Source organism: Epinephelus lanceolatus, chromosome 21, assembly GCF_041903045.1.
Source record: "Epinephelus lanceolatus isolate andai-2023 chromosome 21, ASM4190304v1, whole genome shotgun sequence".
Taxonomy (NCBI): Eukaryota; Metazoa; Chordata; class Actinopteri; order Perciformes; family Serranidae; genus Epinephelus; species Epinephelus lanceolatus.
Genome location: NC_135754.1, coordinates 6,116,735 through 6,143,762, shown reverse-complemented (window position 1 = coordinate 6,143,762; position 27,028 = coordinate 6,116,735). Strand labels below are relative to the sequence as shown.

Sequence of the window (27,028 nt, the reverse complement as noted above, 5' to 3'; positions counted from 1 at the left end):
AGCTCTCCGGGTTGATCTCCATCTATGGTGAGCTTGGTGAACAGTGTTTGTTTTATCTCCAAGGTGACAGATACAAAAGCAGGAGGGTCAAAGTGCAGGGCGTAATGTTACCAGAAAGTATTATGTCCCAATCGTGTGCTTGGTGCATGCAGCAACAGTGTGTACTTTTTAAGGGCAGCTGCAGTAACTACTAAAAGTAAAAGAAAATGTATGTTGGAACGCATCCCTTGAGTGTGGGGATTGGGTTTGGGCCTTGGAAATTTCCTCACGAGTCACACGTTGTTTTCACAGAGCAGTATTTCTCATGACGAGTAAACTGCACTTTGAGTGAAGTTGAAACGTCTCTTTAAAAACAATTATTTGTGTGCTGTATCATGAAAACACATTTGTTTCTGGTGTTACAACTCTCTCCATACAAAATTAAGAAAGTGAGTTTTACCCAGTTGATAAATGTATATTTCATACTCATCCTCTTGTTACTTTATGTAGTGCGTAGTAATGTGCAACAAGATTTCAATAAAACAATAGCATAAATAAAAGAGCGTATTTATTAACATGACAATCAATACACAAGCAAATTTGTCAAAAGTCCTGAACATAGACACTTTAAAAAATACAAAATATACATTTATGTATCTTGTGAACAACTATACCGTAGTCCATCACCCCCCATCCCACCCTACAAATCCACTGACAGAGGCTTAGGCTCCAAGCATGTGCGTGATAATGTTATCAAAATGCCAAGCATCAACTCTGCAGGTTGCACCGGAGGCCTGCTTACATACAGTATGAAGTCCATGCTTGACTGAGTCTATTTGTGTCGTGAACAAAACAGTAGAACTATAGATAACATGTACATCGATCAAGACAGGGCATTCACTGGATCTTAGTCATGCAGCATTGTCCACGTGTTTGTCATGAGATAAAACACAAGTATGAAACAGGGCCAATAAAAAATAAAATCTCATGTTTTCTTGCATTGTGATAGTTGTCTGAAAACCTTCAGTAGTTTCATGCCAACTACTGACTGTCTTGCAGAAAGTGATCGCCAGTAGTGCCATAGACCACTTCTTCTTCACCTCTTCATGTACACCCCAACTTTAAATGTGGAACTCAAAGGAGCATTTGTAGCAATGGAATAACTAAAACAGGCACATGTATAAAAGTGATTAGAGGTTAAACAGGGCCGTAGCCACGATATGAAAGATACTGATGTCATAAGTCCCCCATCACCACCACAAAAAATTAAATAAATAAAATGTTGGCATTATTTAAATTTTCCCTGTATTCTGGTTATCTATTCTGGTTCTGGTGTGAAAAATGCTGGATCAACCTCTAACATGACCTCATGACCTCAGTGTCCTTAATGGTGGCTACAGACCAGAAGCTCAACCCCAGATTTAATGTTTGATGCCATCTTTAAATAAAAACTACAAGAGGACAAAAATCAAGGCTGGATAACTAACCAACATATCTCAGAACTTCAGGATCCCCACAAGCCCCACTTTCACTGTGTCCATCAGTTTGTGGTCATTTGACTGACTGCAAACTTGTTTAGAATAGGGGTGAGTGATATGGATACAATCCTCTATCTAGTTTGTTCCAGAGGAAAATATTCTAAAAATGGAATAAAAACTATAAGTTCTGACTTGATTCCCACATAAATAAAATCTGAAAAGAATATCGGCTAAATCCTATATTACAGTATATATCAATATTAGGGTATAATACATTTTCTGGAAATGAAATTGTTTCATTTTTTGCCCCAAGACCTCCTAGTGATTAATCCAGCACTGACAAGAATTACCTTCATTGTTTCATATTTGTATCAATAAAGTTTTTAGGAGTGACATAAAGCATGTTATTTTGTTCTTAACTAATGTATTACCAATAAATTCCATCAGCCCACTTGTCCACAGTAGCAATCTCAAAATCATGTCCTTCTGAAATCATTACCATAAATAAAGTTGGTCTGACTGAAAATGAAAGTCAGTGATACAGACGTCCGCTGCTGATGCTGCACATGAACTGAAGTAATTGAACACAGTAGACTAATGGGGACACTTGAAGGTGATCAGGAAATAAATCTCTGGTATATGAAGGTCAGCAGATCAAATATAAAAATGTGGGATAATCAATGACATCTGCTTAACTTTTCATTTCTACACTTTAAAACAACATTATCCTGAGCTCCTGTCGGTCAAGGCGTTGAGAACTGAAACAGCCAGACAGGCTGAGAAGAAAGGCAACTTAATGATATGAAGCACCTTTCAGAAGACTTTCAGAAGAATAAACGTCATTATATATTCAGTGAATCCACTGCTTCGGGAGGGACTTGCTAAGATCACTGCACAGCTAACGGCGTGGTTTCAAAGTACCATGCTGGCACATTCTTCAGTTGGATAAATGTGTATACAGTATATGTCAAATGTAGGTATGCATGTAAAAAACGTGACTGATCCAATTTAATCCACAATCTTCAGTCCTTAATGTGTTACAGCAGGCTTGGCTTAGCTCAGGAATTTAGTAACAGCAACGTTGTTGTTGTAAAACACAATAAGATAATAGAGAACTTTGTCTTGCAGGTGATCACAGTGAAGAAAATGTGGCTCAAAGGCTCAATGACTGAATGTAACTTTCTTTGTCACATTTTTTTCAGAGGTAGTGTTACACTCTATTCTGTAGTTGCCAAGCAATAAACAAGGTGTTTACCTTGTTACATATGGAGCCCCAAAGTTGTCAATATTAAAAACATTAAAAAAAATAAAATAAAATTATATATTTATATCATTATCTATATATGTATCTAAATATATATACATATATATATATATATATATATATATATATATACATATATATATATATATATATATATATATATATATATATATACATATACATACACACACACATACATACACACACAAACACACATATGTAACTAACAATGTAGTAATTGAGTTTGGAAATAATTTTATCTGGTGCCGCTAACACTGTCTCTTCACTTTGATGCTCTGTAATAAACAAAGCTCACAACACCGCCTAGCTAGTTAGCCAGCTAGGTAAGTAGCATGTGCAGCCTTGTTAAGCTACATAATTAAAAGGACATGCTGAGTTTTGTGTCTGATAAGAGCAGCCGCTACATAGCTGATTCAGAATTACTTTGATATTGTTGCTTTAGCTAACAGTAGCTACCTGGCTAAATTTGGTAGCAGTTGTTGAGCTTGCTAGCAATTTTAAAATATAATCTTGCAAATCAAGGAAGTAGCAGTCTGGCATAGCACCATTTAGTTTTGCGTAAAACTGCTCAGTGAACTACATCTCTTGTCTCGCACGATATATGTCATCAACACTAGCTAGCTAGCTAGCTAGCTAGGTAATTGAGCTATGTTCCACACACAAATGTAGCATTATCTTACCTGAAACCAGCAACACCTGGTCTTTCTATCAGTCGGGAAGTGAAATAATAAGAGAGACCCGTCATTTGTCTCAGTACATATTTGTACTAAACACACAACGCATCAGAGCTTCAGCGAGAGAGAAAGCTATGATGTCACTTACGCCACCTGAGTAATCTTTCTAATAAAGTATTTTCACAGTCTTATACTTTAACAGCTTTGGGACCAACTGTGACTTGCAAAATATATTTTTACATTTTTACATTGACAAACAATGACAAAAAATAAGGTCCCATGCTGGCTCACCAGTAGGGGAGGAGCGTTGCCTCTCTGTCATCAAATAAAAACAGATTTACTCTGGATTAAATTACTGTTGTTTATGTGATTATCTTTTTTTTTAAAAACATAATTAATTAATATTGAACACTCTGGGGCTCCGTAGATACTTTTCTTTTCAGCCCTATGTGTTTTTCTGTGTTTGTATTATTGGGTGATATTAAAATTAACTTTACTAAAACATCCTGTGTTTGGGCTTGGGGGACATTTCTGAAAACGAGAGTAACCATGCACAAGTCTCTCAGAGGTGGAGAACAGTTTGTGATAGTGAGAAAGCATAAACCTCTTCAGAAAACATTCTTCATGCTGTTAAAACTAACTAAAACCAGACAATAAATAGTTGCCTTTTTTGGCTCTTCTCTATTAAATGGAAATGAATGCTTTGGAATTTTCCCTGCCCTTCAGATAACTGATTAAACATCAACTCTCTTAAGAAAAACAGACCCAGGAGCTTCAACATTTGTGTCATAAAGCCCCCACTGTGACATTTGGTTGATATCTGCTCCACCTGATAGTTGCAGTGCTGTTGGGCTAAAGTGTTAACGGAGGGTTCTGCAGTGTTTGCACCCAGCCCTTCCCTGGTTTCCAGAACTTATAGTTCCCAGTATTGCCACAACACCAATTTCCTCACAGGCGACACATCAGAATGGAGAATTCATCCCCAGCTTTGTTTCAAACTGCAGCTTCTGTCTCTTCTGGTAGCGAACTCGCACCCTGAAATGAACAGAGGGGACAAATCAGAGCTCATGATCACGACAGGGATACAATCTGCTGTATTTTTCCTGCTTCACAAAACTTCCCTGCTCTGCATAACATGAGAGAAAATCAAACACTGATCTGATTACTAAATAATCCTAAATAATCCACACTGATCCTGCTGCCCCCTCCCAGCTTCTTTCTGCCATGTGTTGCTCAAGAATCTACCATGAGTCCAAATCACTGAGTCAGTGGGTTCAACACATTTACAATATTCCTCTTTAATTCCTTTTCTCCATCACTACTTATCCATCTAGAACAGATTTGTCTTACTTCCCTCTGTGTCTGGTTTCATACCGTATCTCATGTAGCTTCACCACTTCGTTGACCACCACCACCAGCAGTGGGGACAGAGAGGCCAGCAGCCAGGCCAGCAGGGGTATGTCACTCAGGTTAAAGGTCAGGAGGCTGCCCTGGTCCCGCCATAACTGGTAATCCACTGTGGCCTGAACAACCTGGCTGAGCAGACTGGAGGAAAGAACAGTGTGAGGGTTGATAGGGAAATGTATACAGAAAGGCTCAAGAAGGTAAGGCTATTTGATTTGGTGCATTTCACTAAAATAAATACTGCAACACATAATGAAAAATAGCAACTACTACGCTGCTCTGAATTGCTTTCCGGCCTGTTCGTGAAGTTGAGCATTACACAACAGTAAAAATAACAACAGAAGGGCACACTCATCTGCTGCAGAGCCATGTACACAGCTCTTCTCTACAGCCATTGGGATAGGAGTGTATATTCTATTTTTAGCGGGTTTTCCCATATTTAAAAAACCTGTTTGTGCATGCTTATTCTGCTCAGAGGTAAATCAGGATCTTTTATATACTCTATGTATGTGCAATTTTATGGCACTATAAGTCGGTGGAAGTAGCAGATCGTTAAAGATCAAGTCAATAAAAACAGTGCAAACCAACACTGCTTCATTTCAACATAAACATTCTCATCTCCTTTGTAAGCTAGGACTGCGAGAAAAAAAAAAACATCCCTAGAACTTTGCCACGTGTACCTCGCCAAAAAAGTAACTGCACCCTGTGGCCCAACAGCCACACAGGCATCTATCGAAGATAACTACAAATCAAAACCTGCTGTAGTAATTTAGAGCAGGGGTGGTGTTATCCCCTTGCATCAAATATTAGTCAAGTTTTATTTATATAGCTAAATGTCACAAATAACAAATTTGCCTCAAGGGGCTTTACAATCTGTACGTCATAAGACACCCCGTCATAAGACCCTAGATTCAGGTAAGGAAAAATTTCCCAAAAAAGCCTGTAATGGGGTGATGTCGTGTACAGAATGTATAAAACCAGCTTTAGTCTGTGAGTGCAGACTTAGCAATTAAAAGATGTGCAACACAGTACAGCTGTAGAAGCTGGGTTTTTCTTTCATACAGAGTTGGAAGATGTTTAAAACAGGTTTAGGCTCCTTGAATGAGCTGAGAAATGTGAAAGGGATATTTAAGAAAGGAATTGAGACAGCTGTAGTAATCTAAATTATATGAAACATAAGCACAACCAAACTTTTATTCTGTGGAGCAGAAGTATAACTTAGCAACTATCCAAAGGAGTTGAAGACTTACACCACAGGTACAGTGAGACACCACCAGGTGTTGCTGATGGGATTCTTTCTCCACAGAGGCTGAGATCTGTGGACGTAGCTGAGGGAGATCACCACTAAAAATATGAAATCGAAGACAAACAGAAGAAAGGAGTTGATGTGAATAATGATAAAAACACGGGCGACTTTGAATATCACTGATTGTGCAGATGATAGAGTGAGGTTCTACCTGTGTGTAAGACCAGGAACCCTGCCATGACCTTCTGAGTCAGCAGCAGGCCATTGGACAGTTCACTGAACCAGTGAGGAGCGTCAGCTGAAGAGCTGCAGTCACACACACAAACTATTGATTAAATAGGTGAATAAAATCTGTATTTTAAATCAGATGTGACTTTCAGTCAGCTGTACGAAATCATTCATTTTCAGTATCAAATCATTCTAAAATTAACAGTGATACCTTCAAACAAGCTGTCAACAAACAAACCTATGAATGAACAGCTGGTGGCTTCTGACAGGGGGACTGCAGACTTTCTCCTACCTGGCTGTGAGTATATGAAGGCAGTTGACAGTGGTGTTGTCAGCTAAGGTGGAGTTGCTGCTTCTGAGGCAGAGCTCCTGCAGGGTGAACCCAAAGGCCAGCAGGTAGGCACACACTGTCAGGCCAAACTTCAACAGGAAACAGCCAAGGAAGTAGTTCTGGGTCTGGTCAAAGAGGACAGATAACATGATGATGATTTACAGCCTTCAGTCTGTTTAGTAAAAGATACAGATCAGTGGCAGGAACTTCTTATTCATTAATATTAGGGCAGAACAGAATGTCATGTTTTATATTCAAAGTTTTTGTTGAGATTTTCCAATGAAGCCCCCAATGTCTGTCGTTTTTGCTCGATTGCTGCTAGACCGTCCCGTTAAAGCTATTGTTGGTATCTAATGAAAATAACTTTCTTGCATATTTACTGAAACTTTGCCACTGTCATGTTCAGATTATTATTTTAAGTTTATTTAACATTATTGAAAACATCCCTACAGAGACAGACCTTTTTGTTAAGGAGTAAGATCATTTTTGTTTAACCAGAAACAGCCCCAAAATTGCTATCACCAAACCCACCAGACTCCATTAAAATAAACAGTACTTTTAACACCGTAAAACTCACCTTATTCAAAGTCAACAGAAACAAAATTTAACTCACAAAAACTTTTTTCAACTGTTTCAACAATCACCAACTCTTGTTTGGTTGAAATAAACCCTTAATTTACAAAGACAGATGGGCTCTATACATGCTAAAATTGCTGTTAATTTAAATGGAGTCTGGTAGAATTGGTGTTTCTGGTTAAACAAAAAGGATGTCACTCTTTAACAAAGAGGCTGACCTCTCTAGGGATCCTTTCCATAAGTTGTCACAGGCTTAAAATAATAACCTGAGCCTGTCAATGGCAAAAACAAGCACTTAAAGTTGACATGCCTTGACGTGGTTACATTGCAGCAGTTTCGCTGCTGTTGGTTGACCATACTGGGATATCATCTTCACTAAAATGGGACGTACAGATGGAGGGGCAGACAAGCAGAAAACACAATGCCTCTGGCAACAGCTGTTGCTAGTGCGGAGGCATAAAAATGTGGCGGTTACTAACAACCATGTTAAGAGACATAGACATAAACAGAATGTATTTGGGAATATAATAACAACAATGATAGATAATGCATTCATTATTATATTGTAATAAATCAAAATAATTTACTAGCAATACAAACTAATTTTTCAAAAGCAAATAACTTGTAGAGTAGATAAAGAAAAGATAATTAACAACATTCAAAAGAAGGCAACTGAGGTAGAATAGATGTGGAAGTGCAGGCATACATTATTTATCTTTATCAAAAGCCTCAAAAGAGCAGAAAGAGCAACTGTTTGTTGTCTGTGCTATTGTTCATTACTTAAATTATTACTAGTAAAATGTTATTTTGAAATACTTTTGGTTTAAAGAAGTTTCCAGTATCACGATACAGTGTGTACAGTGTAATACACTGGTTACCATGTGTTACAGATGAGCAGTAGATGTGAAAGGTTTGACTGATTTGTGATCCTACCTTCCTTGGAATTGCATCTAGGTTCTTCCCTGTGGCAACTGTCATCACTGAACTGTCTGGTGGCTTCCCCAAAAAAGACACACTATGAACACAACACAAACACACCATTAGTATGACACCCTGTACGGCACAGCAAAATAACACTGTTATTAGTTTGTAGATTTATAGTATGCACTGTGTGTGTGTGTGTGTGTGTGTGTGTGTGTGTGTGTGTGTGTGTGTGTGTGTACCTTAGCAGTGGGCAGCTGAAGCAGGACAGCCAGAGGATGTCAGTGGTGTTCATGGGAGGAGGGAGCTGAGCTAGACAGGCAAAGAACTGCAGACATACACCAGGGCGCTTCATTTATATATTCATTATCATAAATGTATGTAAATGACACAAGTATTTTTACATCAACATCTAGGCGAGGGCAGCGTCAACATCAATATGACCTCTCCTCTCTCACCTGGATGATGACCAGACTGAGCTGACACTGCAGCAGGAAAAGGAAGCACTTGCGGATGCCGTACACTGTGTGTCGTGCCTGGAACACATTCACCCAAAGGCAGATTCATTAATACATTTGATTACCCGCTCTGACTCATTGAGTGTGTGTGAGTGAGTGTGTGTCTTACCTGCTCTATGAGCTTGACCATGCTGACACTCTCTCCCTGGTGGAAGGTGGCAGAGCAGCCCAGACTGTTGAGCTGTCCGGAGAGCCTCAGAGGAGACAGACCTTCAGCGTCTCTGTCGTTAAAACCTCCTCCAGTGGCATAGCCGAACGTCTCCCACGAACACTGAGAGGGGTACAGAGGGTCCAGAGCGATGCTGTGGAGGGAGGAGGTGGATAATTCACAAGTGGACCAATCAGGATTATACTCGCCTGCCCTTCAGGGGTTAGTACACCCAAGTTACAAGAATACATTTTTTCACTTACCTCTTGCAGAAAAAAAACATGCAAAACTTTTATTTTTTTTGGTCTCCACAGTCGTACAATTTGTTTTTGTATTAAAAGATGACACTTAAAGTTTCAACAACATCTCTAACAAATTATATAAAGCGATGCCACTAAATGCAAAAACTGCAAAGTGGAAGTGAGACTGCAGCTACAAGCCTGAGAAACTCAGCATACTTGTTCTTGGCATTTCAATCTGTAAAAAACAATTCACACTGAATGGGATCCCGGACTCTTGCTAGAGGGAGCGTGGATCTGCACTGGACATTTTTAACATTTTGCCATTTCTCTTCATTCCTTTTTTCACCAATAAGGCAATTGCATTTAAATTCCTCTGTAATGATCTGCACCTGTGAATTTATGTGCGTTAAATGGATGCCCTCATCCCACACCCCCTGTTCTGTTGATTATCTAAACCAGGCAGACTGGGAAGACAAGATTCTTTAAAAAAAAAACTGCTGTTGTGAACTTTTTGTCATTCTTTGATGCTGTGAGTGCCACACAGTCCACTGTATTGGGTAGGTAAAAATCTCAGAGACAGATATATCAAAACCTGAAAAAGAATTACCCAAACTATCTACATAGCTAGATACCACTAAAAGTAGTTAAGGAAAAATAGCTTTCAGTTGGATTCCAAAAATTTATTTAGGAACATTAATATCATCAGGAGTTTTAATTGATAGGATGTACTATATTACTGTGTGTATACCTGAGGTCACTCTGTAGGAACAGGCGGCTGTTGCGGAAATTGGCGGAGCTTCCCAGACAGCATGTAACCTCCCTGTTCTCCTGCATGATCTTTATCATCTCACACATGGCTGTGAAAAAAAACCCATTAATGTCAATATCACTATGAAGCAAACGGTGAGTTTATCTGGGAAAGAGATGGTCATTCAGATCATTTCTCTCCAATGAATAGGCCTCATTAATTGACACTGCTATCATGACTTTTCCTCATGAGAATCTACTTCAGTCTTGAGGGGTAGATGGAGACAACAGAGGGAAACATGGTGTATGACTTGGTGTATGAACACATAAAGGAGACTCACTGTCAGGGGTGCAGTCAGTGAAGAGTGGCACCAAAAGAGGCACATTATCAATGTTCTTCAAATGAGGACGAACCTGGTGGATACCACGAGGTAGCTTGGCCTGAGGAAGAGCAGGGACAGAAAAACAGGAACTCAGGAATACTGTTACTTACTGTGTTGTAGAGAGAAGTGAGCAGAAGCTTTGCTGGTTTCAATAAAGATACTGTTACCCTGTTGCAGTCCTCCAGAAAGCTGGGCACATCGCTGTCTGTGGGCTGGAAACTGGCCAGGTCAGAGTGGGCTTCCTCCTCTGGTAGCAGCGGACCTTCTGCTTCATCCCGAGAATCTGTGGCAAACATGAGGAGAGCGATGCGAAGTTTGAGATATTCTCAAAAACTCATATTTTAGAACTTGCTTTCATAGAGTTCACTTGTTGAGGCTGGAAAGTCAAAACTGATGCAGAACCAGAGAGATGTTTCTAACTCCACACGTTCTTCTTTGTTGTCAAAACCTGCTGCCTACATTACCCACAATGCAATTCAACTGTCGACAGCTGGTTCTGGGATTCAGGTGTGTTATGCTTTCAAACTTGCAGTCTTTTTCACATATAGCGAACTCCCTGAAGCCCAGTGTACACTGTGTGATTTTGGGGTTTCCCAGATGAAAGATGACCAATGTGAAAGAAAGGTTGATATCTTTGGTCATGATCTTACGCTGCACAGTGAGAGGTTCAAGGATCGCTGTTGTCACAGCAATCAAAGACAGCCTGGGATAAAATTCTGACAGTGTCAGAAATTTGGGATGACCATCTCACTGTGTGACTGCTTTTCTGACCTACATCTGCTAACCAACCAATAGAAATGCAGTTTGAAATGACACACTGGCACTACACCCAAACAAACAGATGGATAGCAACTCGCCATGGAGGCAAAACACACTAAAAGAAATGTGTGGGATTCCAGCAGAGGAAAACTTCCTAGAGTCATGGCAGCAGAAGCCTTGCCTGTATGATGTGTCCTCCAGCTCTTACCATGATTGCTTAAAGAAGGACGAAGCATGGAAGGAAATAGCAGAGTTGCAGCAGCAAGGTGAGCAACCTAGCAGTTAGCAAACACACACATACAGACACACCGCACTATAAAGTGCTCACAAAACTTTAGGTTATTTAATAATGTGACCCTCTATGTTGTGCTTCACAGTTGGAGAAGTAACAACTTGTGCAGCATCCTTGAGCACTCAGTATGGAAAACTATCGCATTGTACATCGTAGCCTGTGATTCAGAGGGCACTGTCTTCGTACAGTCTGCATATATCAAACTTGATGTCATACCGAAGTTTATCAGATCCATGTCGCACAGTGTAGCTTAGACTAAACTTAGAAGACTGCTAAAATCTCTAAGTCTGTAGGATGCTTAACACCTATAAACAATCTAATGTGTTCAATCAGTGGAGCTTCCCTTTAAGCATTTTAGTCCTGAGACAAACTATAAACAGCTTCTTTGAAAATCCACGCTGAAGTGCAAATCGAACCTGCAGTCAGTAGAAGAGTCATGTAGTGCATCCCTGTTGTAAATGGAATAAAATGAAGTTTTTACAAACACGTCTGGTACCTTGGTTCAGGTCTTCATGCAGGGAGCCCTGACTGGGGCTGGATGGAGCTCCATCACAGGGACTGTCTCCGTTTGGGGTCAGAGAGATGTGACAGTTCCAGCCTGTCTCTAAACCCATCTTCTCTGCGAAAACCTGCACAGACACAGAAGGAGCCACATAAACAAGTTCTCTCACTCTTTCTGATGCACTGTATCCTGCTGCTTGGGACATTTTGTACAGATTTTCCAAAGCATGTATCTTATTGTTTGTATACACTTTCTACATGTACATATTTTCATTCCCTTGTGTCTTAATATGTACTACCAATGATTCTTGCACTGCGTCTGTGGAGCAGCTTAGCCGATGTAAGTTTCTCACCTAAAACACTTCTTTGAAAACTGTTTTGTTTTTTCATTTTTAAGGATGGGATGTTAACATTTTTACTAAGATACATAGTACTACTGCTAACAATTGACTGATCCTAAGTCCCGCACCCCCTGAGTTACTGTTGCTAGGTTGAACAAGCTTGACAAAGAGAAACATGGTGATGCCAGTTCTGTTCAGCCGGGTGCCACAGTGTTTATTAGTTTCTGAGCCTCAGGCAATATGCTTCAAGAAGCCGACAGCCAGGACTACAGTGTGTGATGGAAGGATGAATTCATGATCTTAACTTTTATGTACAAGGCAAAACAACATTGAGGCTACAAGCAGGGACCGAGGATGACGAGAATATCAGTAAACATTTCTCCTGCAATGCCGGGTATGTGTCCCCTCTTCTTCTGGGGTAAATAACATAATCTATATATTTATTAATGACTACAGACTGTGGTGCCGACCTAACATTTGTCTCTCTTTACTCTAGAAATTTACTTAAAAATATGTCAGCAGCCAACCTATCTGTCCTTTTCCAAATCTCTTCTGTGTCTTTAACCGCCTAAAATACACAAGGTCAAGCACTGGGTGATACTCTTGTGCATGTGTACGGCCCTTTAGAGGCCCATTTCATGCCCTGAGGACAGCGTGTCATACTGAGATCACTGTGGCCAAACTAACCACCTAGATACTATCCAAAGTTCATATGAGCTTATGTGTGTTTACCTTGCTGCGGAGCTCATCCTCCATGGAAAAGTAAACAAACCGGATACAAGCCGTGACGAGGGCATCTATGAGCCGGACTGTGTCCAGCCTCGCCTGGAACTGGGAGGACACCATGCCCATGAAGATCTGCCCACTGAGGGCCTGAACACAGTCCTCTCGCTCCACACCCTCACCTATACCCTCTGGAGACATGACGGGGACAGGCAATGACAGGAAAAGATGAATGTAAATTATGTAAGTTACATCATCACTGTAACTATACGTCGCTCTGTCAGAAACTCATACCGTCAGAGCTCCAGCTGTTCCTGCACGAGTTGTGTTTGATGGGGGTGGTGGAGGGCAGCTCCACTCCAGAGAAGAGGCAGGGACCAGGGGCCAGCTCCACACACTTCCCATTCAGCTGGCTGGACAGAGATACTTGCATTGGCTTGTAGGCAAATGCTGAGCAGTAACCTGACAGACAGGCACGCTGGTAGAAGTCCAGAACCTTCTTTCTGTAACAGGAGAAGGGAAGGGTGAAACAAAAAACAAGAGTTACAAATGGACAGAATGCTAGTAACATGGATGATATCGACAAGAAATTCATATTGTGATTTCTTTGACACTTCATGTTTGAGTGAAGATTTAAAGCAGTGAAAGTGAAAATGATGAGTGTGAGACACTGCACCTGTCTGAGCCTGAGAGGGGATAGATGTCAGTTCCATCCCAGAAGTCAGTGCAGGCCTCCAGGATGAGGTCAGCCGAGCCGTGCGACAGCATCTGGACGTTATCTGCAACAGAAAGGTCAGTGTGAATAAGACTGGCTTTAAAACAAGTCAGAAGAAAAAGGGACATTCTTTCATGACGATTACACTATCGACTTATTGTATGATATATGGACATGATCAATTTCCTGACCTCGACACTGCCCATTGTTTTTATATGCGTGTTTTCATAAGAGTGTCATCAATATTTAAGCCATCATGAAGCCAAAATAAATAGCAGGATTTTTCCGACCACTGTAAGACTTGGCTGCAGCCATTCTAAAGATTTTCATCTTTCAAACTGACACTTGAAAGATGACACAGCGTAGCTTACTGGTAGCCTGCAGCTGCACCTTTGGACTGGAAGAAGTACAATCCAGCATGACATGTGTAGACTGAAGTGTGTGTGGACTCACTGGAGGAAGAGTCTCGTACGAACAGGGAGATGAGGTGGGAGATGGGAGGCTGGCGTTTGGTGAAGTAATGAAGGCGGCGGGAAGTGAACTCCTTAGTCTTCTCTCCTGATGGCAGCTGGTACAGAGCCAAGTGGTTCTCCTGTTTAAACAGCTCCCTCGCACCAGGAGTGAACCCTGATACACACACAGAAAAGACAAGAGCTGTTATCTGAAAGATTTTAACAAATAATTTGATCCGGTGCTGAAAAATCATTTTTCTGCACACAAACCATCAAATTTAAAGAGGGAAAAAAAAATGTTTTTCCTACACAGAGAATTACAAGGCGTCTACCTCTCTCAATTTCCGTCCCATCTTCAGCTCTCAACAAAACCCTGACTCTGTAATTGATAACTCTGATTACTCTGATTTCTGTCATTTATATCTGCAGTTGCTGCATTACAATATTAATATAGTTTTATATCATCATCTGGAGTTTGCAAATGGCAGGTGCCTGTAACGATTTTTAATTTATCAATTTGTTTAACTTTTATTTTTTTCAATTTGTTGACTAATCTAATGACTAATCATTATTTTATATTGTTCTAAACATTATTTTGTTATTACTTAATTAATATAACAATTAATTTACCGTAAAATAAATATAAAAAACCTGCCTCATAAATATTTACATATTTTATTCAATCGTCTTTCTTAAAAACAATGACAATAGCTGCATATTTTAAATTTGTCAAATTTCCACGTCACTGTTGTGTTATGATAATATTGATAGTAATAATAGGCCCTCTGTGTCAGATACCTGATCAGAAAGTCATGGACCTCAATTTCAGTAGCAATCTTCAACCTGAACTGTGGAATCAGTATTTTTTCTTAAGTACTTGACTTTAAACTTAAATGATCATGACATGGATTTATTTCATCACTGGAGTCATATGCAGTGTAGATAATTACTGGAAAATGTAATTTTGCATCAGTGTGGAGCGAGGAATGTAACTGGAACAATTTACAGAATGTAACAGAAGTCACAGACTGTAACATCGGTCTGTAAAGTTAGCTCAAGCTGTTTTCTCACTCATGTGTGCCTCTTAAAGTAAAGAGAAAATAGAAAACACCTAAATAACGACAGAAGACTGCATGCTGTAACATTAGCTGCGGTGCCAAATATAGGCTACTGATAAAAGCAAATAATTTAAATTAGGAAGTAAATTAATCAAAATGAAATATGAAAACAGGACATAAAACTGTCTTATATTACAATTGCTTTAATTTTTTCCGTACTTCCAAAACAGGAGGAAATCTACATTTGTGTAAATATTTGCCGGCAGAACCAAATTGTTTTACAAGATATTCAGTATATCAGTATTTGTCATGTTCTCAGTCTCAAACATACTGTAGCTTAACCAGGTTATGTGATCTGCTACTTCAGGACACGTCCGGAGCCTTTGTGCTCCACTGTCTCTCAGATTAACTCATATCGCAGCGGTGCCTGGACAGCGTGACGTGTGTGGTTGTGCTGCTGCCGTGGTCCTGCCAGATGCCTCCTGCTGCTGCTGCCATCATGAGTCATTAGTCATACTTCTACTGTTATTATACACATGACTATTGTCACACATGTATACTGTCAGATATTAATACATACTTTCAACATATTGTACCACAGTAGCCAGAACTATAACTATAATATTATTACTTTCAATAATGTTGTTGTAAGCTACTGTCATTACCTGCATATCTCTCTCTCTCTCTCTCTCTCTCTCTCTCTCTCTCTCTCTGTGTGTCACATGGATTACTGTTAATTTATTATGCTGATCTGTTCTGTACGACATCTATTGCACATCTGTCTGTCCTGGAAGAGGGATCCCTCCTCAGTTGCTCTTCCTGAGGTTTCTACCGTTTTTTTTCCCTGTTAAAGGGGTTTTTTTTTGGGGAGTTTTTCCTTATCCACTGTGAGGGTCCAAAGGACAGAGGGATGTTGTATGCTGTAAAGCCCTGTGAGGCAAATTGTGATTTGTGATATTGGGCTTTATAAATAAAATTGATTGAATTGATTGATTGGTTAATGAGAAACATTAGTGGGATCACTACAGAAAATTGCAGATAAACCTACAATATCTGTGGATTCACACAATCAACACAACTGTAACAGTAACAGTTTGCGAAGGAAATTTCTGCTCCAAAGTGACTCGCAGTTCTGTCAGGTGAAATACCCCCATTCCAGTACAATAATGCAACACTGCAGCAAGTTGTGGCTTTACTTTATCATTAAAGCCATGTGAGTGATAGATCTTTGTTCACAGTGCTCAGACATTTACTCTAGGGATGGGACTTTCTTCTCAGATGAAACTTATCCATAATTCATGCTGCATGGGTTGACACTCAGATTAGATTTTCCCTCTGAAGAAAACTTCAGAGCTGAAATCACAGTCCCAGACCGTCTGAATAACATCGGCCTGATTGCTGTGTCCTCGTAGGACCTAAGAAAAATTCAAACTATGGGGCAAACCAGGCCATGGTATAAAAAAAACTTGCTTTAAACTGGCTAGATGTGAAAGCAGCACTGAAAGCAGCATCATTCCACACTCACCTATGAGTCTGGAGAGCTCGCAGAGCCCCCAGGGGACGTAGACGGGCAGCACAGTGCCGTGGCTCTCCTGCAGAGCAAGGTTGGACAAGTGGTCAGAGAAGCGGCAGAGCTGCTGGGTGACACTGGCGTTGCAGAGGTTCAGCATGATGTTGAGGCCCAGCGGCTTGAGGGATGGCAGGTGGCATTGCCAGGAGAGGTCGTCAAACTGGATGCTGGCGGGGTTCTGCTGGTCCTGCGACAGGCTCAGCATCTCCAGGTGGTAGTCACACACAAAGTCATCAGCCTCCGCCTCTGGGCAGCCCATTGCAAAGTCCTGGAGACATATGAGACAGAAATGATAGGACCTAAAACATCACAGCACAGCAGAAATCATGACTTCAAACAAAACTGTCACTTGTTTCTTAACTATCTGATACAGTCAAGACATTTCATTTCTAGGTATGACCTGGGCCTGGTCATCCTCGCCTCCCTCAGTGTCATGGCTGAAGCTCACGTTGGATCCAGAGTGGTGTTTGGTGCGAGTGTGTGCAGGCTGGCAGGCGCGCCGCGCCCGAAATGTGTCAGATGAGCGAGCAGTGTCATGTGATGTCTCACTGGGTTCAGGCCCATCCCCCACCTGGGGCTCTGCTGGTAGACAGAGCAGAGCCTCCGCCTCCTGGGCCTGTCAGGGATGGATATAATGTTGTGTATTATCAGCTGATCAATTCCTGATGCCTATAGTCAGTTTCTACTTAAAATAACAGATCACATGCCGTACCGCTCTCTGTATTTTTCAAAATTAATTTACAATCCCCACCGCCAGGCTGCTAGTAAGGCTAAAAGCAGCCTGAGAAAACACACACGCGCACACACACCTCATCCCTGTCATCATCTGTCTCCACCCGGCAGTAGGAGCTGACCGACAGGTCGTCTCTGAGATCATCCTGGCTGTTGTGAGGTGGCTCCACCCGTCCACTGAAGAACAGCACAGTCTCTGGACTGGGGTTAGGCCACGACAGGATCCCCTGCTTGTCCACACAACACAGCACCTACAATACATACACACAGAAGATTTACAACCTACACACATAATATAGTTCCTAAGTGCATGTATGTAAATATATTAATTGTTTGTCATTGAACAGCTACTGCAGTCAGACAGACATTGTTTTAAGTCAGTCAAAAATAACTGCAACCTCCACCCGATTTCATGCTGCACGCTGTGTGTAGTTCTCAACACATGGTGCAGCAGTTAACAGCACAGCTCAGTAAAAGGAGATGGTTTGTTTGATGAAGAGTTGGGAGGTGTGCAGTATCCAACAGCTCACTGTGGCTCCTCCTCACTGACCCCATTACTCCATTACTGCAATATTTAATCACATTTCCTGTGACTGCTTCACAATAAAAGACACCCCAATGTTAAGCCAGTTGAAAACTTAATGTCAACTAGCAGCAGTAAATGTTTTGTGTGCATTAACAGTACTGATACCACTGTAAGAGAGTCAACAGTTAACAGTGAGGCTGATATCAGTAACATAAATTATAAACAGTAATGTTGGATTACATGCTGCATTGTTTCCTGTTTATTCCTTGTGTGTGTGATTGCAATTTGAATCCAGCGCTGGAATGGCGACTCCGCCACTAACAATGCTAACTTTTATGGTGAGAGGTAATTTCTTAATGTCAATATACTTGTTTAAAATAGTATTTATTAGGGATGTCATTTTCAGTTGATTTCACTTTCAAAATCTTGACAATCTTTGACTGGTAACTAACCAGTAATTTTTTAAGAAAAACACACAAAATGAGGTCAAATAAAAGAGGCCTTTTTTTGTATGGTGCTCCACTGACTCAGTGAACTTTAGCACCACAACTTGAAGCACCATCCATTACAAGGTAGTGAAATTTTAATGTTTTGTGTGGTAATGTGTTGCCTTAATTTTATTTTCTGTTGGCTTTGCTGACAGACAGCTAGTTAGCAGTGTTAGGGGACATAGTGCCCACTGCCTACCCTCTGGTCTCCCCTGGTTAGTTAACATTAGTCTCTGCCACTCTGCACTGCACCAGCTGGGTCGGGTGGGAGCTGGCTAGCAGTGTCACTTATTCGCAATTCCAGCTGGTAACGCTGTCCCGGTGGCTAGACAATGTTGCTGAAGACACATGGTGGCCACGCTCTCCAGTTGCCCCAGTGAGTAAGCAGCTTTATTTTGAGCCACAAAACCCCTTTGCATCATTTTCAGATTGTCTTCACGTGAAAACAACATCTGTTTTCTGTTGTTGTGAAAGGTACTATGTAGATATTCAGTGTGGACCTGGATTTAAAATTACAGGACATAATCACAATTAAAAATTGCAATAAGATCTCTTCCCTATATCTTCCCCATAATACTCACAGTGACAGATCCCAGAGTGTGTAAAAGGCTGGAAGTATAACAGAGTGTCTGAGACTCTCCCTTCAGGACGCCAACCAGGTGTCTCCACACACAACGCAGCAACTCCTGCACACAAATGTTGAATTAAGTTAGAAAACTGCATTCTACTGCATACTAGAGTACAAAAATGTGAGCACATATAGCTTATTGAAATGAAATTCAAAGTATATGAGTAAAATGACTGTCATAAATATAGTGATTCAGATATTAAAATGGACAATTTAAAAAAGTAGCAAGACAGAAGCAAACTGAGTAAACAGCTCAGCCTAAAAGCCCCAAACCTGCTATACAAGCCTTAATCAGCTGTGTGATTGGGCTGCACAGAAAGATAAAGGACAAAGATTCTATACTACAGTGCTAGCAGCACAAGGCGAGGAGGTGAAGCCTAGTGCAAGCTGCAGCATTCTGTGAGTGCTCCAACACATCCATGCAGATTTTGAGTCTTTTAGATGGAATCCATGATGACTGCTTGAGCGAGGGATAAACTGGAAACAATCACAACCTGCCCTTCCTTGCCTCCTCTCTTTATCACACTGCATCCAGAATGAATTTTTTCCACTCTCTAGCCAAGGGCTGGTAAACTAAAGTAACACGTACATTAGGTATGTAACACAAAGCTTCTACCTGTATCGAATGGTTCCTGTTTGCACATTTAACACAGATATAAAAACAACAATCACCTTGATTGCTTTGGTATTGAAAATTGTCTGATTATGATGACTATGACCCAGTTTACACCTGGTGTTAACATGCCTCTATGGTTATCCAACTACAATTGGACAGCGCTGACTACAAGTGTAAACAACCACCAAGATCCAACCACTTGCTGAGGTGGTCTAGGACATATTTGACAACGAATCTTTTGTAGTGTACGCTAATGTGTCCTCATACGTGCCCGACAAGGACTGCGTCATCAATGCAGGATGTAGTGGTTGTTTTGAGAGACATTTAGAGCTGCAGGTGCATTCTGTTTGAAGCCTACACGACACGCTCTGCTACAACTTATTATAATATAGTAAGTATTATAATATAATAAGTTGTATATAAGATTATTAACAAATATTAAGCTAAACATAGCAATAATCCATTTCATAATTCATAATACACGAAGATGGGATTCACCTTATAAGTAACGAGATGTAACCCTTACCTTAACCCTAACTTTAACCACCTCTCTTTTAATCTAAAACTTCATAGCTAGCTAAATGCTATCTAAGCATTTTATTTAGGGCTTCCGCTTTCAGATCAAGAGGCTAAGGGGGCTGATCGTGGACTGACGTGTGGATATGGTGGATGGGTCACGTAGCTGCTCCAGCCACAGCTATAGCCACTCTGGCTTTGGTGACAGGTAACGCTCTGTAACTAGCCCATTTTACAACACGTGAGACAAAGTGTTGCGTGACCGTCCATCAATTCGCCCTATGGAGGGAGACATGTTGACAGCAATGTCTCTGTATCAACACAACTGCTAACGTGACTAGCGAGAATGCTAACAAGCAGCTCACAAGAGTGTGGACGTAATAATTGTGTGTGGGGCCCTCGGACTTTCTCGCAAAAGTGACGTAGACACTTATCATGTGTGATTAACACAGGTGTGAACAGTGATGAATGTCAGCTTTCCACTTGTGTTCTGATCACCAAAACGCACATTAGTACCAGGTGTACAGACTCAATGAGTTGAGAGTTGAAGTTATAATTTCTAGACAACTGATTTATATTTACCCTGGATGGCCATTAAATATAGCGTTAAACCTAAGCACACGTTAACTACGACGTTGTTTAATGTTAAATTTCTGTATCTGCTACATAATAACGTCCAAATGTATCCATGGCTTGCAGAAACATTACATTGACACGTTATTTCTTCTAGTAATGGTCTTGACTAAACATCCAGACTTTGGAGAAAAATGTTGCACACTCATGTGTAGAGTATTGCAACAGGCACCAATAAGGAGCATATTGGATGTGATTGTCTCAGTCCAGTCAGTGTCCAGCAGGGACAACAGAGTTCAAACCAATTGCATTCACAATACTAGCATCTTCAAAGGCTAACAGCCAGAGCAGTGACGTATATTGTGAACTGATCTGCCAAATACAGATTTCAATCAGCATTTGATGCTCTGACCAAGTCAATAATATTTTCATTATGATTCCAAAGCAGATAAGGAAGGGACACAAGAAGAGGAAACCCTGAAAATTTACCAGCACAGGGCCATACTGGTGCTGATTTCCAGTCATGCAGTGCAGGCAGACAAGCAGAGGTGGAAGATCAGGCACAGATTCAAGTGAAAGTCTCTCTCAGGATCATCTCTCCCCTATAACTAACACTTGCTATGTATTTTGGAGTAGTGCCAAAGCAAGAGACAAAAGACTGATCTGTGATGATCTACTGATGACTGCTGATTTGCTTGTTCCCCTTTGAGCACTAAGCCCTGCAACGATGGAAGACGATGATTGGGTTTGGTCAGGAACTGTGAGAGGACGTGAGAATAGAAGTTGTATCCATGAGGTGAGAAAATGATCTTAAAGACACAGGATTGACTGTTGAGATAACAAGTCAAAGATGACTGGAGCATAAACTTACATCCAGAGGTGCTCGGTCAAGACGTGTTGACTGATAATCCACAGATGAAGAGTGACCAAAACCAAAGAGTCAAAGGAGAGAAAATAACATGTCGTGCCAGATGAATAAAAAACAGAACGCAAAGCAAAATGCTCATAGTAAGCCAAAAAAAAAAAAAAAAGACAAAAAAGAAAAGAAAAAAGTAGAGAACGCATGGAGAATCAGAGAGGTGATCTGATCAGAAGATGTCCATAAAGATTTCCATGGTAAAGAAATCAAAGATGTGATGGAGATTGAGGGTGAGGGAGTGGAGGTGGAGGGTAGCGAGAGCTGTGTACGGGGGGTTCCAGAGAGGGAGTTGCAAAAAGGGCGAGGACAGCAAGCGAGTGAAGGCAGGCGGGTTCAGGTGGAGTTGGGAGCCAAGCGAGTGGAAGAGGGGAGAGTGAGACAGCGAGAGATTATACCTGGGAGGAAACCACTTCGGTGTAGCTGCTTAGTGTGTCCTCAGAGAACTTAGCAAGCTGGGGTAAGAGAAGAGTCTAGTTAAAACACAGAGGGAGGCCTTTGCTGTGTCTCCTCTGTGTGTGAGTGTGTGTGTGTGTGTGTGTGTGTGTGTTAGGGTTAGACTGATACTGGTTTCAAGATCACTTTCACTATTTCTTAATAGCAGATGCCAAAAGCTAACATGTAAAAACCTCTGAAACAGCATAAAGTGAAGTCAGTAAACATTTAGATGACATCAAAGAAATTTTGTTCTAGTGTCTCTGTGCTTGAGCATCCCATTCTGACATCCCAAAGACAAAGTGTTACTTTTCGTGTGTCAGGGCTTTAACAGTGCTCACATCCATATTGACTCAACAGTATGGGAACTGTAGCCCATTTAATACATAATAGGAATGGGGGAAAAAAATCGATACAGTATAGTATCACAATATTTTGCTTTGCAATATTGTATCGATACACAGACGCCAAGTATTGATTTTTTATTGTATAAGTTATTATAATTGCAAATACAAATAATATGGTGCAGCAGGATTTTAAATAACCTAAAAATTAATTATTCAGCTTCCGTCTTTTATAAGATAAGTGCTTACACATTATATGGCAACAGCGAGAACCTCAGGCTTATCTGGCAGAGGGATTCAAATTTGAACATTCATAGGGATTATTGGGGGGAAACTTTATACACCTTAAAATACTTCATCAATATCATTTTACACCTGTCTGTCTTCATAAAATGGATTTACTAGAAAATAATCTACACTGGAAATGTAAAAGGCAGGAATGCAATGTGGGCCTGTCCTCTAGTTCCACTTTTCTGTGGAGAGATAATCTAAACAATACAAGAGTGGCTAGGTATCCCTGTTCCTGAATCAATTAAACTGCGCCTCTTAGGGGACAGGTCGTGTCTACCCAAGATCTCCAAAGTAGCATTTGCTCACGCCCTAACAGGCTTTATCACAGCTGCTAGGGTCATCCTCCACAACTGGAAAACTCAAGTTAAACCTGAATATAGAGAGTGGATCTGTATTAATAATAAAGAATGCACCATTTGAATTAATGACAGACAATCTGCATAACCATAGAGAATCATAGTTGCTTGTCTGGAATCAGTTTTTGTCTTTTATAAAAGGACTAAATATGTCATAGGAGCTATACACTGTACCGAACTTATTTGCTTTTCGGATGCACGTTCCATGCTTAACTATTATTATTACGAATATTAATATAATATATAATATATGCATTATGGGAAGTGTAGGTACCAGCCCTTGACTCGACTTGAAGTATTATCTTCCTTAGTGATGCTCTACACGGCCTGGACTGCACAAAACATCAATATATACTTGTTTTGGGGGCCTTGGAGGCAGTCTGGTCCTGGAATGGATGCTGAATTGAAATGAAGTCAAGTGACAGACTTGGGGTCTGATTGGGGTCTGAAAATTAAACCAAGATAAGAGTCTAACCCGTGAGTGTGTGTGTGTGTGTGTGTGTGTGTGTGTCTGTGTGTGTGTGTGTCTGTGTGTGTGTGGATATTAGTTAAAACATTATCATTAGTTAGAACACACAATCCTCCATGTTAGTAACTTAAGCAGTCTTTTCTGCCAGCGCACATTAGAAATGTACAACTGTGTGTGTTTGAGAGTGTGCGTCCCTCACCAGACCAGCTGGCGATGCGCGGCTGAACTCAGCAAGGACCCTGGCCTCTCCGAAGGCATTCAACAGCACCCACATAACAGGGAAGAGCAAGGGCAAGATGGGCAGGACACCCATCACCTGCAAACACAATTTCACACACTTGACATCTCTGTCCAGTCATCTCGATTTCATTTATCATCTCTCTGAACCATATCAGTTAATGTGTATTCAGTATGTGTATTATCAACATATAGTGAAAGAGTTTGACTTAGAAATGAAAATTAAGTATTTTGTGTGCTTCTCAACTAATTACGCTTCAAATATCAGCTGGTGATGGCAAAATACTGTACACACTGCAGTTTTTGTTAGTTACACATTTATAGTTTTGCTTGACTGTACCTGAAGTTGAAAGAAATTGTAGCAGGAAGGGGTGAGGCTGGGTGCATCACAAAAATAGCGGATTGTGTTTACTAGCAGGAATGCCACCTATAGGGCGAGATCATTAAGACACTGGTGAGGAAAAGATCATCTGGGCTGTTTAAAGCACAGAATAAGTGTTTTTGAATATACTGAGGAGATAATTTAGAAACTCGATGTTAACTACTCACCAGAACGATAGGACAGACTAGCTTGGTGATAACGGACTGTACTGTAAACCTCTCATTATCTAGAACCGTGATTGGTCGAGCCAACGCCATCTCCAAACTGTTCCTGTTGGGGAAAAAATAAGGGACAAAAACATTATCTTTATTTAGGTTAAATACCAGGGGTGTAACGATCCATCAGTCTAGGTCGATGTACTGATTCAATGATCACTCAGTATGTTTAAGGCCTTGTTTACACGGACACCGATACAAATAAAAACAGATTTTTATTTATCCAGTAAAAAAAAAAAAATTTCGGGTTTACATAATCAGTTGTGAGAACAATATCCCTGTTTACAGGAAAACGCAAAAACAGCAGCTTTTTGCTGCAATTAGCATGCCAGGCCAGTAGGTGGCGATACGCCATATGTCAAACACCATAGGAGAATGTTCTGAGCATGCACAGTGATTTGTTTTCCTCTTGGCGCTAGTGATAAAAACAATGATAAACTACATTTTAACCTTATGTAGCATAGTTAGCTGCTATACACTTACTAATATTGGGCACCACAGACGTCTTTGTTCACCGATGTAGCAGTGATGTTGATGCAGCAGTGCTAGGTTCATTTGTAAGCTTGTAAGTAGTCCCAGAAGTCCTAACAAAACGTAAACAACCCGGCATATATCCGCCATTGTTGTTGTGGTTACCGGGCGCTTAATGGGCATGTGCGAACTTGGTTGCAACGTCATCGTTTTCCAAAATCTCCGTCTATCCTGTTAAGACGTCTCCACAGAAAGGGATATTTTAATAAACTTTCACTTTGGAAGCTGTTTTTGAAAATCTCCGATTTCGTTGAGAAAAACGCTGGTTACGTGTAAATGATAGATGCAAACGCAAAGATAAATACCCGTTTTCAGAAATATACAGAACCGTATAAACAGGCCCTAAATGACATAAAAAAGAAATCAATTTATTGTGTTAGTCCAACTAAAAGTGGACTTTTTTTTTTTTTTAGTTTATTTTTTGGGGCTTTTTGCCTTTAATAGACAGGACAGTGTGAAATGGGGAGAGAGAGTGGGGGGATGACATGCAGCAAAGGGTTGCAAGCCAGAGTCGAACTTGCGACCGCTGCTGCGGGGCATCGCCTCTATAAATTGGGCGCCAGCACTATCCACTAAGCTACTGACGCCCCAATATCATCATCTTTAAAATATGCCTTTATTTTGAAATTCCTATGGCACGTCTGCATCACCATCAAACAGCAGCAGGCGGATAATGACACGCAGCCAAGAAAAAGACAACAAGGATATTTGCTCCCCTTTCGGGAATAAGTCAGTGGTGTGGAAATAATTTGAATCTTGGAGAAAAGACGGGTCACACATGCCATATTCAAACAATACTGTTACAAGACAAAAAACTCATGAAAGAAGACAAACTTTGCCGGGCATCTCACTCCGCTAACTTGTTCTCTCGCTACAGTGACATTATCTCCTCTGTTTCAACAATATTAGGCTGAAAAAAAACGTGCATGCAGGCTGAAATTTAACCATGCTGTTCTGTTGACAGATGCAATAACTTAAACCAATGATGAGTAAGAAAAGTATAAATAATAGATGTAATTTATTAAGTTTAGTAGAGGAACAGTCCGCTAGCCGCTATGCTAATTTGCGCAACGTAAAAGTGCTTAGGCTAAAAATGTTGACGAGCAAGAAACAACTGTTTTGTGTTTCATGAACCTTGACAGTTAGTATGGGGCTGAATTTAATACTTTTGTTAAATGATCTTGTTGTTAAGCCACGTTTTTGCTTTCGACCACTTAAACGGTTACAGTTATTTACAGCTATTTATGTGTTGTTGCTTTTCTGTGGCCTAAAGCAAAAAAAGAAAAAAAAAAATTGTAACTGTAGCTGATAGTGTCTAATGGGCATATGACATCGTCTCATATCGATGATAGGCCCCTGACTAGAATCACATCAGTTCAAATTACAGACTCTGAGACATAAGCAAATATCTTATATTTTTTCCCTACCTGACAATGTCCAGGACTGGAGTCCGTACCACTCTGAAGAGACGGTGCTGCTGGGGGCTCTGGGGTCCTCTCTTCTCATTGGCCCGTGGCGAAGGAGGAGGCGAGAAAGGGGGGAATAAATCTCCTGGCTCCAACACAATGTGCTCATCTTCCTGAGGAGACAAAAATAGAAAAACCTGGTCACACAATTTGGTTTTAAAGGGTCACTCTGTATCAGCTGACCAACTGTCTTGTTTGGCTGTTGATTGGTGACAATCAGCTGTTGCTGCTGTTCGATGCAGTGCTGAAGGACCGTCCCCGTGACAGGTTCTCCTCCTGCTGCTCTCTGTGCCAATGGCGGTTTTAGGGGAGGGCCAGCAGGCCCCCCTGCCGAAGAGTCGGAGGGGCAACGTGGAACGCGGAACTAAATCGTTTCAACCGGTTGCCGGTCAGACCACTTAAAGCAGCGCACCCATTGAAAACATCAGTAGAGAATTGTGTGGCTGTATCTGAGACAACTCTTAACCTGCACTGCAACACACAGCACCATTGAAGTAAGCTCTGAAAACTTTCTCGTTCTCATTTGGCTCATGGTAGTTGCCTGTCACATCATGTTGATGTAGCCATGTGAAATACGATCTGGAGTTTTCATGGGTGTTTTATTGTGAAAACTGACCGGATACTCTCGTCTTTTCTGCATCGGACTTCCTGTTTGACTCATCTGGTGGCTGGGGGGGTGGCAGTAATTTGTGTCTGTGTGTAATTGATTTAAGTCTTACCTTTTCTTTTCTTTTCG

General features: G+C 40.8%; 1 protein-coding gene across 6 annotated transcripts in view; it reads right to left on the bottom strand.

The window, feature by feature from the left end:
- Positions 1-533: 533 nt before the first annotated feature.
- tmem94 (transmembrane protein 94) overlaps positions 534-27,028 on the bottom strand; it is a 51,579-nt gene continuing 25,084 nt past the window's right edge. For 3 of the 6 annotated variants that reach the window (XM_078163137.1, XM_078163138.1, XM_078163135.1), the window contains 27 exons: positions 26,254-26,405; positions 24,248-24,350; positions 24,039-24,125; positions 23,661-23,777; positions 21,965-22,021; positions 21,522-21,551; positions 18,899-19,003; positions 17,381-17,554; positions 16,972-17,187; positions 16,527-16,839; positions 13,945-14,118; positions 13,453-13,555; positions 13,071-13,279; positions 12,786-12,967; positions 11,708-11,840; positions 10,328-10,443; positions 10,119-10,218; positions 9,779-9,887; positions 8,750-8,942; positions 8,581-8,658; positions 8,365-8,450; positions 8,135-8,216; positions 6,587-6,750; positions 6,278-6,372; positions 6,071-6,164; positions 4,791-4,961; positions 534-4,451 (listed from right to left, as the gene is read on the bottom strand). In XM_078163137.1, the coding sequence (XP_078019263.1) occupies positions 4,379-4,451; positions 4,791-4,961; positions 6,071-6,164; positions 6,278-6,372; positions 6,587-6,750; positions 8,135-8,216; positions 8,365-8,450; positions 8,581-8,658; positions 8,750-8,942; positions 9,779-9,887; positions 10,119-10,218; positions 10,328-10,443; positions 11,708-11,840; positions 12,786-12,967; positions 13,071-13,279; positions 13,453-13,555; positions 13,945-14,118; positions 16,527-16,839; positions 16,972-17,187; positions 17,381-17,554; positions 18,899-19,003; positions 21,522-21,551; positions 21,965-22,021; positions 23,661-23,777; positions 24,039-24,125; positions 24,248-24,350; positions 26,254-26,405 (3,516 nt within the window). In that variant the 3' untranslated portion in view covers positions 534-4,378. The remainder of the gene's footprint in view (positions 4,452-4,790; positions 4,962-6,070; positions 6,165-6,277; positions 6,373-6,586; positions 6,751-8,134; positions 8,217-8,364; positions 8,451-8,580; positions 8,659-8,749; positions 8,943-9,778; positions 9,888-10,118; positions 10,219-10,327; positions 10,444-11,707; positions 11,841-12,785; positions 12,968-13,070; positions 13,280-13,452; positions 13,556-13,944; positions 14,119-16,526; positions 16,840-16,971; positions 17,188-17,380; positions 17,555-18,898; positions 19,004-21,521; positions 21,552-21,964; positions 22,022-23,660; positions 23,778-24,038; positions 24,126-24,247; positions 24,351-26,253; positions 26,406-27,028) is intronic. The other 3 variants (XM_033611164.2, XM_033611163.2, XM_033611167.2) reach the window with 2 other exon arrangements.